We start from the raw sequence: 16654 nt of genomic DNA on the forward strand, positions 1-16654 counted from the left end.
GCGTCCCCCCACCCCTTTGCCACCCCACGTCAGCGTCACACCCAAGCGAACGGGTTTATATGGTATAGACTGCTTATGAATATCAGTAGTCCAATAAATTCCACACAAGCGAGGTCAAAAACAGGCTGCGGCACTAATCAGACGACAACGACGACGACGACGACGTCGACGTGTGTCTTACATAGATGAGTGAAACGAACGATCACTTTCCAGGCATCTCTTATAGATCTGTATGTGAGCTGGCTTTGAAGATTGTTGATCCTAAACAGGAAATTTTATAATAGATTGATTTAAAATATGTGCCTGCTTTATACTTAGTATGTATTGTGGGAATCAAGAACCAGCTGTGCGATAGAGATCATGTCTCTATTATTCACAATTAAGATTCTCAATCTCTCTAAGCGGAATTTGTAGCAGATCGATTTAAATTTTAAGTTTAATGCTCATGCTTTTGGAACAAATAACTAATTTGGGTGTCAAGCAATCACAGACTTAAGATAAAGTGACTAAGCTGAAGCTTAAAATCAATTGAAAACTATTTGATCTGATATAATATTATAAACTTGACCAAGGTTGGTAATCCCAGCTGAAAAAAACCTAAGAGATGTTCTTAATAATGGCAATTAGATATCGATTTTTATCGATCTGGTGGAAACGGGACAATTTATCGCATATCGGAAACAAACTCGTAACACGCGGGCAATAGAAGGACCTACGTTTAAAATTTCAAGACTCTAGCTCTGATAAGTTCCGAGTTTCGGATGGACAGAATATTTTTATAGGCTCACAAATATTTGGGTTAAATTTAATGATACAAAGAAAAAAAGCAGTTGTTGAATATTGGGGCGCTTGCTAAATTCTGAGTTAAACTGAGAACCGGAAAAAAATTGTAGAAATTAAACATAATTTTGTTGTTCATAATTCCATAAAAGATGTTCAACACGATTTGCAGTTCATGATTCGTATCTTTTTTTTTTTGCCAGAAACTAACTGATGAAAGAAATGATGAAAGACTAAATTGAAAATATTCATTAGATTTATAAACAAATGCATAAGAAATGGTTCATATTTTCTAAGTATACTTCATATTTAGAGAACTTTTAAGTCCAACGAGTTTTTGCATTAAAAAATGTTGTGCTCTGAGAAGTCTGCGTGAAATTATATTTTGTCACAGCAGCTCAAAGATTTCTCATAAGCACTTAAATACCCGACTTTGTGGTATTAGCACCCGTGTCATTTCCAGGGGCTTATCAGCAGTAGATTTTTTCAGCTATGCCGCTGCGCCAGGGTTGTAGCCGCTAAATAAGAGTTGTCACAGATTGAGTTGCCCGATAAAGATATAGCTGTCCCTGAACTGTGACTGTCATAAATTCCGCTCAAATTGCTGTAGTGTCAGCTACTAACAAGCGTAACAAAGTGCTTGACAACAACAACAACAACAACAACAATAAGAACAACAACGGCGACAACTGCAACAACATGAATGAAACTGTTTTACCTGCCCGCTTATGTTGTGATTAGCTTTTACCTGAGCTGTGTGAGCTGTGTGTGTTTGCATTTAGCTGCAAGGTTTTGGCCCCGTTGTAGCTCTTGCTGCGATTCATTATAATTTTTGTCAATTCTCACAGGTAACGCGCGCAACAGCAGCTGACAAAGGTGAAGATCGCATGGCGCTGAGACATTCACACAGGGCGAACAGCAACAGCAACATCAACAACAACAACAACAAGACGCATAAATTTACAATTAAATTTAATTCGTTCGCTGGATTTCCGCAAAAAGCAGCAGCAACAGCCGCAGCAGCAAAAAGGGCTCCCAACAACAATCAACAATTGTTGCAGTGCAATTGCAATTGCAGTCAGCGCTTGTGGCAAGTTCAACGTCTTCTTTAGTGCTTGCCGCGCTTCGCTTGCAGCTAAAATAAAACAGCGCAAAAAATGGCTATGCGATTCCCAAGCGCGCTTCTTGGTAGCGGCAACAGCACCCGCACACACACACACACACACCTGCACACACACACATGCTTCGCCCTGTTGCCTGGCATTATTCATCCTCATTGCCACAAGAGGCCAAACCAAAACCTCAGCTCATTTTGGTCTCTACGGTTTTTCAGGCCCTGTCAACAGCCACGGCCCCAGTTTGTATCTCAGCCTCCGTTTGGGCTTTAGTTTTTAGCTACCTAGCGCTCGAGTTTAGATTTCAGATACTTTATTTTTCGGATACGCCCGCAGCAGTTGCGCATTGTTCTCGCGATTTACTTCCGCCTTGAGGACAGCGGGCAGCGCAGCGCAGCGGGCAGGATGTGAAGGTCGTTGTCGCAAGGTCGTCGCGTTTTGCTTATCACCTGAGCCGAGCGTGAACCAAAAATAAAACACAAAAAAAAAAAAAAAAGAAACGAAACGAAACGAAACGAGACAACAACACACACTCACTAAATATCTAGTAGGTGTGTGTATCTATGTGCCACAAATATTTGCACAGCACATTCCAAGCACTTTGGCAAAGCAAATACAAATTGTAAAACGTGCAACGTAACGGGAGCAAAAACGAAAGAAGCGCAAAAGAGCGAGAGAAGTGCATTTTTGAAATATGAAATAATCACAATGAAAACTAGTTAGGGAATACTTATGGCCAAGTGGCCATATAAGTATACATACATATATGCCAGCCACATGTGTGAACAATATTTAAACAATTATATCTGGACAAAGTTGAAAAACTATAGAGATTCTAAAAGCAGACTAACACTTGATATATCTATAAGCCAAAATAAGTATCTATTTATTTAGGTATTTATTTATCAACGCAGCTCATCAAATTAGCCAAAAACAGATTACGTGCGACTAAAAACTTTGTATCTTATCAAGAGTTAAACTAAAATGTTGCGGAATTCGAGGTCTTCAAATGGGTTTCATCTAAAAGAATTTAATAATTCAGAAACATAAAAAAAGAATTAATATAAATACATGTAGATCAATTGATAGCTTGACATCTAACCTGGGAGAAGTTTCCCAAGAACACATTTGGAACACATTGTGATTGGGTTTCCTAAGAAAGATTGAAATGCATTTGAAGTACCGAATCTGACTAGCTTCTGATATATAAAATGAGTCTTATTATTATTATTTTGGAATTAATTCACGTGAATCAATAATAGATCAGTTATCTCAGTCATAAGATCTCCAATTTACTTCATAAAAAGTATTAGTTCAGATTTAACTGCAAACGCAGAATTTGCCGAGCATTTATAGAGTTTGTGAAGATTGGAATAAAGTTAAGTTTGGATAGATTCAGATTAGCTAAACTTTGGACACATAACCTTAAAGAAGGAAAAGATATCTATCAATAAAACAGTATCCCCTCTTGACAATTCAACAATCTGTTCAGATTTTACTTTAAGTCCAGCAGCTGTCGTCCATTTAGCCTAAATTTATAGAGTTTACGAAGATATAGATCAAACCAAGCAAAATGTTGTTAGACCCAACAGTTTATAAGGATTGGACTTAGTCCAAGGTCGATCAACAATTATATACTAGTAAAAAGTTGGATATACAACCTTAGGGAAAGAAATGAGGAAAGAGTTCCATATCGATTCCTAAATATAGTTTTCCCACTTTACAGTTTTCAGAGTTTGCTCGAAATCTTGCGGCACGAGTAATGGGAAATTCATGATGATATTGTTATTTCTGAGGAACTTTTGAGCTCGCCGTAATTCGGTTAGTTCAACTGTCTGTTTGCTATTTGCTTAACTGTTCAGTCATTTGGGCGCAGAAAAATGTTGTGCGCAATTTGTTAAAAATGTTATTGTTGGTTTTTTGTTTTTTTTTTATCCATTGTTATTTGCTGGTTTTCGGGAAAATTACCTTAAACTTGTGAAGAATAATATGTGCTGTTAAGGAAATCAACAAGCGATTTTATATTGTTTTTGTTTTTGTTTTTAATATCTGAACAATTTACAATGACAACGCGAAGAGTAGAAACGCACTCGAAATACTTGAATTGCCGTTGATGTTCGTTTGTTATTTCTGCTGTTTGCACTACTTAGTTCTGACAGATAAGATTAAAATTCGACTTAGCCAGTCTCTGTGGATGATAAGATAAACGAGAGCCTTTGCTCCATACGCACGCAGCAAAAAAAAAAAAAAAAACAAAAAGGAATGAATAAGAAGAAAACTGGTTGCCAATGATGCCTGACAGACAGACAGACAGACACAATCCGTCAGATACAAATGCACAGTAAAAGCTCTCTTGAGGCGTTTGTCGAAAAACAAACAAAGGCTACAAGATATTCCTTAGAGAAAGAAAACTTCTCGACTCTCGCAAGTTTTTCCAGCTGATATTCCACTTGAAAGTGCGAAAGTAAGCAAAGAGCTTGGAACTTGAAGATGTCTTCACTGTACGCAATCCGTCAGATACAGTTGCACGGCAAGGTCGCTGCATGCAACAATGTTGTTGCCTTTAATTGAAACGTTGTAGCTTAATTTATAATTCAATCAATCTCTCATGCACACATTTCTGCCGCGTTGCAGTGTATTGAACCCATCGGCAGCCAAGCAAACTCCCCCCGGGCTCCCCCGGCCTGTCACGCCCACCCCCAACACACACGCACACTAAAGCAAACATGTTTGTTCTGATATTGTTTTGTAGTATTTGTTGCTAGGTCTGCCGGCCGCCTCTGTCTGTGACAGTTGATAAGTCCGTCACTTCGAACTCCGATTTCGTCAATGCCCCATTACGTGGCAACTGAATGCCAGGTAATGCCGCTCACTTTTTTGTGGCTGGCGGGATTTACATTGCGGTTGTAAGTATTTTTTTTTTTTTTATCAGACGTTATCAGCAACTGAAATCGGCGCAATACTTTCAGTTAAGCTACATGTAAATTTTCCACAAAATTTAAACAGTTTATCAGGCTTTGTGGAAATGTAGATTAAGTGCGTGACACGTGTTCCGGGCTTAAATAGATCTTAAATAGCTCAAATTTGGTTGGGAATGCAAATAAATAAAGCTGACGTTTTGCCAACTTCTGCAAAAATAATAACAAAAGGGGCATAAGTAAAAAGTTTCGAAGTAAAATTCTCTATAAATATAATGATAGTAGGATTTCATTCAGAAATTCTTTTTCTATATAAAAGTAACAATTATTTAAGTTAATGTTACTTAATTTATTTCTAAAGTTTTCTTGAAGACCCAACTGCTTAAATGCTTCTATAACTTTATTAATTCTACCTATATCTACCCATATATCTTTTTGCCTATATCTTTATCAGGTTATCATTTGAATGTGATTTATGTACATTTTAAACTTAATTTTCTAGCTTTGGCTACATTTTGTTAGTTCTGTATTTTAGCCCGCATCGTTTGTGACCCATTGCACATCTATCTAGTACCTAGTCTAGCACCTGGCGCTACCTCTGCTCCGATTTACACAGCTCTTACACTCGTTATGTCATCGACTTCTTTGTTGAGTTTTGTTGGCGTTTTATCAGCTCTACATGTTTTTGGTCCATTTAAGCTAAAAAAAAAAAAAAAAACTGACCCGATGCAAATAATTTTCAGTGTGCATCACTTTGGTTCTCACTTTGTTTCTTCTACGGCTTCTGCTGTTTCTTGGTTATGTTTTTTGTTTTTTGTTGTTGTTTTTGTTTTTGTTTTCCTGAACATGTCTCGCGTCTGGCGCCAATTAAAATAATCCAAAACACGTACTGGCCGCCTTTGTTATGGGGCTGTGTGCAAATATGTGTATGCTTTATATGGCTGGGAAGAGTTTTCCCAAGTGCAACTGCCAATGGGGCGGCGGCAGCAGCAGCTGCTCTCCTCAGTCAGTGCTCCGCCTTGGCCGCTGCCTCTTCTTCTTCTGCTTGGAGTTGCAGTTGAAGCGCGGAAAATGGCAAAATGCAGCCGCCAAAAACTGGTCTGCCTTAGGAAAATGTTGCTTGTGCGAGGGGAGGGTGGGGCGCACAACAACAACAACAAAAAATATCAGCCTGAGCAAAACTTGTTGGCCTCAAAGCACAAGATGGAGTTGGCGAAGAAGAAGAAGAAGCAGCCGCAGCAGCAGCAGAAGCTTCTTGCCACCCGCTAGATGAGGGCGAAGAATAAGAAGAAGAAGACGCAGCAAAAGCAGTTTTGTTGTAAGCGGAAGAAATGTGCACGTTGAAGGCTGTGCTGCACTCTTTTTTATAGTTTTATTATACAATTATTAAATTTTTTATTTTCTTTTTATATGTTTTGTTTATTTTTGCTGAATTTTGTAATTTTTCAGGCACATTTTACACGCCGCGCTTTTGTGCTAAATATGCCGTTTCGTGTTGCGGCCGCTCTTGCAGTTGTTGTTGTTGCTTTTGTTGTTGTTGCACTTTTGTTTGTTAGCGCGACGCGTGATGGTCGCCGCTGCTTCACTTTGCACACACACACACACACGCTCATGTAACAGCACACACACACAAACACACACACAGGCTGGCTGCTTAAGAGTTGTCGTCAATTATTGAACCGAATGTAAACAGAGAATCGAATATTAATTTTTCTATATTAATTTTCATTGAATTAATTGCATGGTGCGCTCAGACACACAGGCACGCATACACACCAGCTAGACACACAGACACGTAACGCGCGGCCAATGAACGCGGCATGTACTTTTTTGCTTGCTAACTGCACGATACGAGAGCCAAAAGTGGACTGACACTGGAGACAGAGGCACGATCAGGCAAAGCTCACGGCAGCAGCGGCTAGTCAGAGTCAGAGTCCAACACCTACACATGCACACACTGAGACACGCTCTCGCAGCGGCAATTGCGAAAATGTTTTCTTCGGCCACGCAAGCCGAAAGCAGCGCACGAGAAAGAGAGTGAGAGAGAGAGAGAGAGAGAGCGAGTAGCAACACATACAAAAACAAATGTTAAGTCTGATTTACCTGCGCTGCGCTGGCTGTTAAAAACCCCAGTGGAAATTTGAACGCTGCTCTCAATATGCTGGACATGAGTGGCAATTCCATTTGGTAAAAACGTTTTCTAATGGGGGTCAGTCTTATCATAGAGGCCTGCCTGCAGAGAGCAGAGCAAACCAATAGCAATAGCAAAAGCAACAAAAACAGGTATTTTTTTTTTTTATTGAAAGTCACTCAGTATATCTCAGCTGTCGGTGAGCGCGCCTGCAATAGAGCTGCTGAGAGTGTGCGAGAGAGGCATCTAACATGCACACACACACACACACACACAAACAAGCACAAGCATACACGTACACACATGCACTGGCAGTCAAGCACTCGCTCGCTCGCTCGCCACTTAATCAGGCATTGGACAGAACCTGTTGCGCGTGCTATGCGTCCAGTTCTTGCTAAAGAACAACAAGAACAAGCACGACAACGAGAACCTGTTGCGGCGACTGCGACGCTGGCAGCGGCAACAGCAACAGCAACAGCAATAGCGGCTATGGCTGCACTTAGCCAAAATTCGTGCGGACAAAAGGCAAACAAAGAAAGTAAAGACTAAAACAAAAAGAAACGCAGCAAGAAGCGGCAAAGCAAAATGAAGGAAACGTTGATAAGCAAGGCCGAGCTAAGGCTGAGCTGTTGCTGCTGCTGCTGCTGCTGCTGCTGCTGCGTCGCTGCACTTCAAAGTTGATTTATGTATGTGCTGCTTCTTCTTATTGTTGCCGTTTGTTGCCGTTTGTTGCCGTTTGTTGTTGTTGTTGCTGTTGGCACTTTTGATTTTCAGCGCAAGTCTCTTCCAATTAAGCAAAAGCAAATGAAAAAGAAGAAGATCGACCACCAACGTCGTGGCACAGCATACAAATTGATTTAGACCAATATTTGTGCCCAATTATGATTATGGCCAGTCTCCTTTGGCCGTGTCAACCAGGTGCTAATGAGCCCATTCTGTGGCATTTAATTTATGTATGTATGCATGTGCCATGCTTATAAGGCATAATTGCCATGCGGCTGCAGCATGTCGCCGCTGCCGTAACGGTACAAGCGAAAGGTGGCAACATGCAAATTGACACAATAAAAATAGAAAAAAAAAATGTATAAAAAACATCAACGCAAAAAATAAAACACAATACAAAGCCCAAATATCAACAATAATCAACGGTTCTCGGCTAGTTCTCAACTTTCGTTTGCCATTCTCACAGTTCATTAACCGATTTTAAATGATAAAGGCCAAAAGCACGCGCGCTCGTTAGATGCCATGCACTGGGCCTAAAGTTCACCAGCCAGCCCGCGGTAGTTTTGTGGCTAAACATGTCTCGCTGAGATCAGCAACTCCACGGCCTGTGGTCACACAGTTAATGCCAACTATACGCACACGGGTTCGCGCCTCGCACGGAGCTCCTCTCCAATTAATCATCACGATTTCCTTTTTTTTTTTTGTTTTTTTTTTTGGTGGGCGCACACATTTGTTTATTTGTGCGGTTTGCAAAACAAAAACAAGTTTACCGCTGGCCCTGCTCCGGGTAAGAGAAGGAGAAGGCAGCATGGAATGTGCCGCGACTATCAATCAGTTATTGTCTATTGTCCGTTGCCATTACCAAATCCGTATTAGTAGCTCTTACAGCTGACCCAAACTGGCTTGACTTTCCATTGGAAAAGCAACCCCCCCCTTAGACCAGGCAAACAGCTGCTGGCCAAGCTGAAGGTTACGCTGCCGGCAGCGTGGGTGGGAGGAGGTGCGTATGCGGGTGCATTCGCTGTTTAAGCATTCAGGTGCGAAACGCTGGCAAACCGAAACACACCCAGTTCCAGTTGCTGATATCAAATCAAAGGCATTTTGACGTGGGAAACGCTACGGTCAAAATCAGAGCTCAGAGCCCTTTTGAGCATGTTGTATAATTTGTTTGCAATTGTTGTCAGGCAGCTGCCACGTTGCATTTCAATTGAGCGCCTCCGATGACGTCATCAGCTGGCAACGCTCCATTGCTCCATATGCTGAAAATTTGCATGCAACATGCGGCGAGCAGCCGCAGAGACTGCCCGGCATGCCTTTGGTATTATGACACACACACACATGTATCTGTTCAGCTCTTAGATAAAGATGCTGCAGTTTTTCTTTGATATTCAAAATGCAACAAAAGGCCGCCCTCCCGCCACGCGCCACGTTGGCGCGGGGCGACATTTTGGACAAACGAAACGGAGGCGCACAGTTCCGCGATGATGTAAGAAATCGAATCAAAAAAAAAAAGAAACATAGATGCAGCGGGTGACCCGAATCTACTTAAAATATATTTTTATGTACGTTTAGGTACAGTGAAAGCTCCCTCAAGCGAACAACAGCTTGTGGTACATAATAGGTTAAGATATGTCGTGGAAATAAATTCATAATTATTTTTTATGATAAAAAAAAAAGATTTAAAAGTAAATATATTATTATATTTATAACTTATACTGTTGTTCGTGTCAGGAATGCTTTTTGCACAGAATAATTGTTCAAGCAAAAAATAGTTGTTTGTCCGTTTTAGTGGAGCGTTCACTGTACATATTTGAATTATATTTATATGGCAAGAGGAGATGTGAGACATCATTTTTGGACTGCGACCGTCCTCTGGCCTGGCGGCATTTTGTGACTCTATCTGGCCGCGGGCTACAGTCAGTCAGTCAGTCAGTCAGTCAGTCGGTTCGTCTAATTGGATTTGCGCGCTTGTGCGTAACTATAAATCACAGCGAGTGCGCGCCAACGGGGTGTTTGAAGCAGGGACAACCGGTTTGGTTTGGATAGCCAAGTCACCCGCTTATAAACAAAACTGCAGAGCGCCGAATCCCATAAAGCTTTTCGACTATTTGTTAAGTGACCAAAACGGTAACAACAACAACAACAACAACAACAAGAAGAAACGGCAGCATTTCTCGAGCCTTTACTTGGCTCATAAACAATATGAAGAACAACAATTATGCTGCTGCATAAAACTAGAGAAAAAAACAAAATAGAATAGCAGCTTACGCAACTTGGCCTATAAGCTGGCGGGGTTTAGTGCTGAGCAACGTTTTTATGTCCAAATGCCATGTAAAACAGTCGTGTGAAATTTATTAATGGCACCCCACAAAAAAAATAAAAAATAAACGGCATCCACTTGCTCGATTCATAATTCTTGTTAGAAAGGCGTCTGTCTGGTCTTTTTGGGATCTTGTAAAAATGTGACATTCCTGGAAATTGCCCACTCGGCACTTGTAATATGCTGTAAGCTGATTTATTTTGGCCCACCCAAAGTTGTAAGCGGATGTTGTAAGCAGGCAGTTGCAAATCTAAACGCACACACACACACACTTGAAGTTGTACGTACAATTTGTTCTAGCGAAAAGTGAGAGAAAAAGGCCCCAAACATGAAAACATTAAGCAAAACCAGGCATTTTGCTGTTTCTGCCTGTTTTGTCGTATTTTTTTTTCTCTTCTTTTTTTTTGCGTGTGTGGTCTCAAGCCCAAGTTCATGGCTTGAACTTTGCCAGGCAACTTGTTTGCGTAGCGGCTGTCGTTTCCTGCAATTTATTAAATTTCATACAAAGGCAAGGACATTGCCTGGGCTATTCAATTACCAACAAAAAATGCAAATGCCAGGCTTGAGTATGGAAAGTTGATACGCTGACACATGAGTTGCGATTGCCGCCACATTTCAAAAAGTACTCACAGAAAAGTACTCATTAACCAGGTGGCAACGCTGTGCCGCCCGCAGCTGATTTCAATGGAGATAAAAAAAAACATACATATCTGTTGATTGCCTTATTGAAAACAAAGAAAACAATATTGCACCGAACTCTGTGAAAAATGTGAAAAGCTGAACTGAGACACGCCCATACCAGACCAGCTATACACAATGCATACGGCCCAGGCACGGAATAAAATATTCAAAAGCTGGTCAGGCATCAGCGAGGTGTCCATCATCAAGGAGGTGGCCACCAAGGGCGAGCACATCGATCTGTGCATGGAATATTGGGCTGGCAAGCGAAAGATACCAGTTCAAGAATACAGACATTACTTTTACGATGTGGTACAGGCCTATGTGCAGCGACTGCTGTCCGAGCGGCTCGTCTGCAAGGCGGACAACGTGCTGCACAATGTGGAGCGGGATGTCAAGTGCTTCTTCTATCAATATGCCTGCGAATGCGACGATGCGGATCTGAGCGAGTTTGTGTTGGATCATTTGCGCTGTCGTGAGCCGCAGCTGTTTGAGCAGGAACAGCCCGTCCTGGCGTATTACTGGTCCCTGGTGCAGCAGCTGCGCGAGTGCAGCGATCTGCTGGCCCGGCACCAGGCGCTGTTGCCACGAGTTCACATCGAGGCGTTGATGACGCTGCCCGAGCAAACGCTGCAGCTGCTCATTGTTGAACTTTACTTTGCCAATGGCAATGAATCACTGCTGCCGGAGCTGAACAAGCAGCTGGTGTGGCAGCATCTGGTAGACACCGGACGTTTGGACAGACTGCGTCGCTGGTGCTGGTGCCAGGAGGCTGCGGCAGGCACAGCTGACTTGCGGCCACTGGAGCAGGCCTATGCACGCTGGAAGATCGAGCCACTCATGTATGAATATGCCCTGGAGCACTTGCAGCAGCCATGTGAGCCGCTGCGCAATTACTTTGCCCGCGCTGGCTACTTTTTTTCAGCTGAATCCTCGGACATGTCCACGCTGCTGCGTCGCCTGTGCACAATGCAGTGCCTGGAGCAGCACACGGAACTGCTCAGTCGCCAGCCACTGGCGCGTCATCTGCTAGAGCGTGGCTATCACTCCCTGCTGCTGTTAGATTGTGTGCCCGTCTCGGCGCTGGAGCAGCTGGCGGGCGAGAATGAGCCGTTGCTGACACTAATAATCGATCTCAAGACACATGACCTCATGCAGCGCGAGGGTTTCGAAATGGTGAGTGCGTCGGCCTTGACGGGTATCTATCAGGAAATCAACTAGAGTAGTCTTAATGCTTTCACTTATTTTCCACCCAGATATCCAAGAGTGTTCAGAGCTATCTGGAGCGCACGCACCATGGCGCCGATTCGCTGCAGGAGCAGCCGCTGCTGACCTTCTATGACTTCCTCTGCCATGAGCCCAGCGTGCGTGCTCTGGAGGGTTTTCTCTCCTCCAGCAATTTGCGGCGAGTGCCGTACCTGAACTCCCTGATGGCGCGCTTTGAGCATCATGGCACGAGCAGTTCGGATGCGGTGCCCAGCGCTCACGAGCTGTTCCACAAGTTCAAGAAGGTCAACTTTGCTACACTGGCGGCGGCGGCGGGTCAGGGCGAGTTGGTTAGCTTCTCGAATGCGCGTCTAAGTCAACGCTATGCGAGCAAGGCGCAGCTGAACTACACGCATTATCTGAAGCAGCAGAGGAGCGCCTATGCCGTATACTATTTCCTCATGGAGCAGCTGCAGCTCTATGGCCAGATCACGCGCACACAGCTATTCCACGCCTGCGAGACGGCCACACAGCTGGCGTTGCAGCATGCCGGCGATGAGGAGCTCGTGACGCACTGCGTCGCCTGCTGTGAAATGTTGGACTTTGATACGCAAACGCTGCGCAGTTTTCTACATCTGCAGCGCCTGCTGCCGGCAACAGGCGTCTCCGGCGGCTACACGAGCCAACTGCAGCACTGGGATCAGGCGCTGGTCCAGCAACTGGTGGCCACGCCCGAGCAGTTTCCACTGGAGTCGTATCAGGCCCTGATGCGGCTGGCGGCGCGCAACGTCCAAGGCAAATGGCCCTCGGCGCTGTTGCAACACTTTGCGGCACGCAACGATTGGTGGCAGCTGCTGCTGCTCTTCCAGTACTTCGATCTGCCGCTCAGCGCGCTGAAGCAGCTGCTGCCGCACTTCAAGTGCGGCACGCTGGGCGTGCATCTGCTGCGGGCGCTCAGCTACGACTGCATCCATGAACGGCAACATAAGCGCGCCGGCAATCGTCGCAGCGATGGACAAACCAATTCCTCGCAAGAAACTATGACCAACTCGTCGCACAGCTCTGGACTAGATGCCAATCTGCAGCAGCTGCAGCGCGATGCCGGCCAGTCGCTGTGCAGCCTGCTCACGCACAATGCACAGCAGGATTTGTTTGCCCTGGTGCTCTGCAGCAGCAACAGCCTGCCGGAGGAGACCATCGGCAGCATGGCCAGATTCATGGAGCTTATGCAGAGCAGCGCACAGCACTGCAGCAGCATTAATCTGCTCAAGCATTGCGTGCGCCAGCAGATGCCCGTGCTGGCCGTGCTCGCGGCGACATTGGGCGAGCACAATCGCGACTGGTGCTGGCTGCTCTGGCTAGCCGTGGCCAGTGGCCAGTGGCTGCAGTTGCTCCAGGCGGCCACCAAGTCCAAGGAGCCGCAGCAGCAAACGGAGCTCGTTTGGCTGGTAATACGTGGCGCTGTCAGCGGGGGTCAGTTGAATGCGCTCCTGCACAGCTTCTGCATCTTTCAGCCGGTAAGTGGTTGCCTCTCCTCACCGCTCCCGCAGATCCATCGATATAGTCTCATATTCCTCTTGCAGCACTGCAAAATCGTGCACCTGTGTCACTTCCTGCAATTAACTGCGCAGCAGCAGGACTTCAGCGACGCGACCATTGTGGAGCTGCGTCAATTCTTCTGCAGCTGGAGCCAGGACGCAGTGCAGCTGCCGCTCTGTGAGCCATTGGCGCGCAAACAGCTGCTGCAGCGCTGCATTGGACTGCTGCTCATTCAGCTCGAAGCCAACTTCGACTGCATTATGCAGCAGCAAAAGTTTCTCGACTGCATCTGCCGCTCGGATGTGGGCGACATTTGCGATCTGCTGGACTTTTGTCTGCTGCATCGCATATTTGGCGTGGCAGCGCCTTGGCTGCGTCAACTGGGCATCAACTACGAGCAGCTGGTGCGGCGGGACAGCGCCGAATACAAACGTCTGGTGGATGCGCTGACGGAGGCCAAGGCCTATGAGCAGGCGCTGCAGCTGGCGTCGCTGCTGCAGCTGCCGCTGGCGGACATTGTCTATGCCAAGTGGCTGGCCGAGCTGGAGGCGGGTCAGCTGCGTCTGCACGCGGAGTACGAGCAGGAGATTGCACAGCATGCCCTGCCCCCGGCCATATTGGTCAACTTTCTGTTGCAGGCTGCCGCCCAGCAGCCGGAGTCGCAGCTGCGGCGTCGTTACGAGCTGTTGCAGAGCGCGCTGGGCGTCATCAAACAGCACCATTTGTTTCCCAACGAATGCTTCGACCGGGATCAGATTGAGTACGATATGGTCTTGTGCTATTTGCAGCTGGAGCAGGAGCAGCTCACGATCGTGGACATCTATCATTCCGAGTACTTTGAGCAGATAATGCGACAGGAGCGCTGCGTTCTTTACAAATCCTTCTCAGAGCTTAAGGAACTGGCGGGTATCGATGATCTCAGCATAGCCAGTAAATCCCAGCTGACAGGTGAGATGGAGCAGCGGCTAGATGCGCTGCTCAACATGCTGCTGGACGAGGGCGATATTGTGGAGGCACTGCGTCTGCAGGAGCTGTTCGAGTTTCGACCCAATGATCTGCGCTTCATTGTGTTCGCCATGGCCCTGGCCGAGGGCATGACCAGCATAGCGAATCTGTCCAGCAAGGAGCGTCAGCTGCTAAGCGACATCGAGAAGAGCGCCTTTCCCAAGTTCAATCGACTGACGCTCAACCAGAGTCCCATGACCAGATGCAGCAGCGATTTGTCCGGCAGCTGTTCCACGCTCGAGTTCGAGGAGATTCCATCGAAGGAGAAACAACAAACACTGGAAACACTGCTGGGCATTGGCTCCAAGCTGAAGCACGGCGTCGAGCTGGGCCGGCGTATTGTGCTGGCCTATCGCGCGGCCATGTATCTGGACAAGGAGTATTTGGATGTGCTGCGCACCAAGGACGTCAGCGTGCTGCTCAAGAGCGCCGCCGAGGAGGATTGCCTGCAGCGTCTGTTGGTGGTCAGCGATATACACATCTCCACGCGACTGACACCACAGGAGGTGCGCGTCCTTCTTTCACGATTTTATGCTGCTGCTAAATGAATTTAATTTTGCAGATTGCCGACTCTTTGGCCCTGGAGCTGACCACTTGCATTGTGCGTCCACGTTTCTATATATTCCATGCCAGCCAACAGCCACGCAATGCGCCGCGCAACGCCGATCTCTGGGGACACAATATTGATCGGGATTTTCACCTTTTCCTGGAGCTAACGCCCAATACGACGCTGCTGGGCAACTGTCTACTCGAGTACTGTGATGCACTGAAGGCCTACAGGCGCTACCAAGACAACAAGCCCTACGAGCAGAGCACGGCCTTTGAACGTCTCTCCGGGATTATTACACTCTATGGCCTGCCCAACAGCGGCAGCAGCAGCAGCAATGTGCCTGGCTCACCGGGCATACCCCAAGTGCTGTCGCACAAGAAACAGAATCAAATCTATGTGGAGCTGCTGATCAAGGCGCATTTGTGTTTTGTGCACGAGTGCTCCATGGAGGGCATTGCCAGTGTGCTGGAGCGCGCCAAGCTGCTCAACGCACAGCTGACCAACGCCAAGTCCTGGTCGCTTATTGTGCGCCTGCTGATTGGGATTGCGCGCTATCGTGAGATGTTCTACTGCTTCGATGCGCTCATCGAAAACGAGCAGTTCGAATCGCTACTGGGCCAGTTCGACGAGGATCAGAAGAGCGGTCTGCGGCAAGCCATCTTGGGCTATCTGCGCGAGTACAATCCCAAAAATGGCAAGGATCTGCTACGTCTGGCCGCGCATCATTTCCTAATGTACAAAGAGCTGGCGGAGATGTGGTCGCAGGAGGCGCAAGGTATCCTGGATAGAGTGCGCTCGGCAGCATCAACTGCAGCCGAGCCAAGCAAGCTCAAGGTTAGCCTGGAGCTGCAACAGCAGCTGCAACAGGCGCTGGAGTTTTTCACGCATGCCACCGAGAACTATTTGCTGGACAACAAGCTGATACTCGCTCAGCAGAGCGTGGCGCGCGCCGAACTGGTGGCCATGCAGCTGGATTTGTGCAACAAAGCGCTGGAGAAGCGCGGCAGTGGACCAGCTGGTGTTGGCACAAGCAGCACGGCGCCGCTTTGCATCAGCGTGATTGGCGTGCAAACACGAGAGCAATTCCGCGAGCTGATCAACAACCACTTAAGGTGGGTTTTTGGTGGATTCAAAATGAAACTTTAAAAACTACCAACTACCGCCCTATAGAGTACCCCAAACCCTGATACTGAGTCGCGCCTATGGTCACGATGTCAACTGGAGCGAAGCTTTGCTAACTCAGTTTGTGTTGCTTCAAAGACGCAGCTATCTGCAGGATTACCGCGGCCATCAACGCATCAATGACAATGTCATTGAGCAGGTTGTCAAGGGGTAAGCGAAATCGGCACTCACCTGACGCCTGACTAGAACGAGCTTGTTCCCTTTTTAGGTATATATTGCACACTCAGAACAATCCATCGAGTGCCAAACACGAGGAATCTCTGGCTCAGCTGGTGGAGCTCATTCGCTCCGTCACCCTCAAATACAAATTGGCATCCATTTTGGGCCTGAAGGGAATTGTGATGGCGCTGATAAACGACTCCACGGTACACTATTTGCGCGACACGAACTTTGGACGCAATGAAATGCACAACGTAACGAATATGTGACACATGATATGTGATTTTAACAATATAATATATATAAACGTACTGATTGTAATGCCAAATATGTAGTTTGTTGAATGCG

The 16654-nt window shown here is 46.2% G+C and overlaps 2 protein-coding genes across 3 annotated transcripts in view; one reads left to right on the forward strand and one right to left on the reverse strand.

Moving 5' to 3' along the window:
• The window catches only part of Shrm (shroom), a 63971-nt gene extending 47634 nt beyond the window's left edge, over positions 1 to 16337 (reverse strand). Inside the window, exon 1 of one of the 2 annotated variants that reach the window (XM_070209660.1) lies at positions 16319 to 16337. The gene's annotated coding sequence lies outside the window, so the exon portion shown is untranslated. Of the gene's footprint in view, positions 1 to 6589; positions 6694 to 16318 lie in introns of those variants that run through there. The other variant, XM_002050145.4, reaches the window with a different exon arrangement.
• LOC6627234 (spatacsin) lies at positions 10671 to 16634 on the forward strand. The gene is made up of 6 exons (XM_002050143.4): positions 10671 to 11841; positions 11922 to 13388; positions 13455 to 14921; positions 14978 to 16077; positions 16136 to 16297; positions 16356 to 16634. Exons 1-6 carry the CDS (start codon positions 10804 to 10806, stop codon positions 16573 to 16575), a joined length of 5454 nt encoding a protein of 1817 aa, XP_002050179.3. The 5' UTR covers positions 10671 to 10803; the 3' UTR covers positions 16576 to 16634.
• Positions 16635 to 16654: the final 20 nt, after the last annotated feature.

The sequence above is a fragment of the Drosophila virilis genome, chromosome 5 (assembly GCF_030788295.1).
Source record: "Drosophila virilis strain 15010-1051.87 chromosome 5, Dvir_AGI_RSII-ME, whole genome shotgun sequence".
NCBI lineage: Eukaryota > Metazoa > Arthropoda > Insecta > Diptera > Drosophilidae > Drosophila > Drosophila virilis.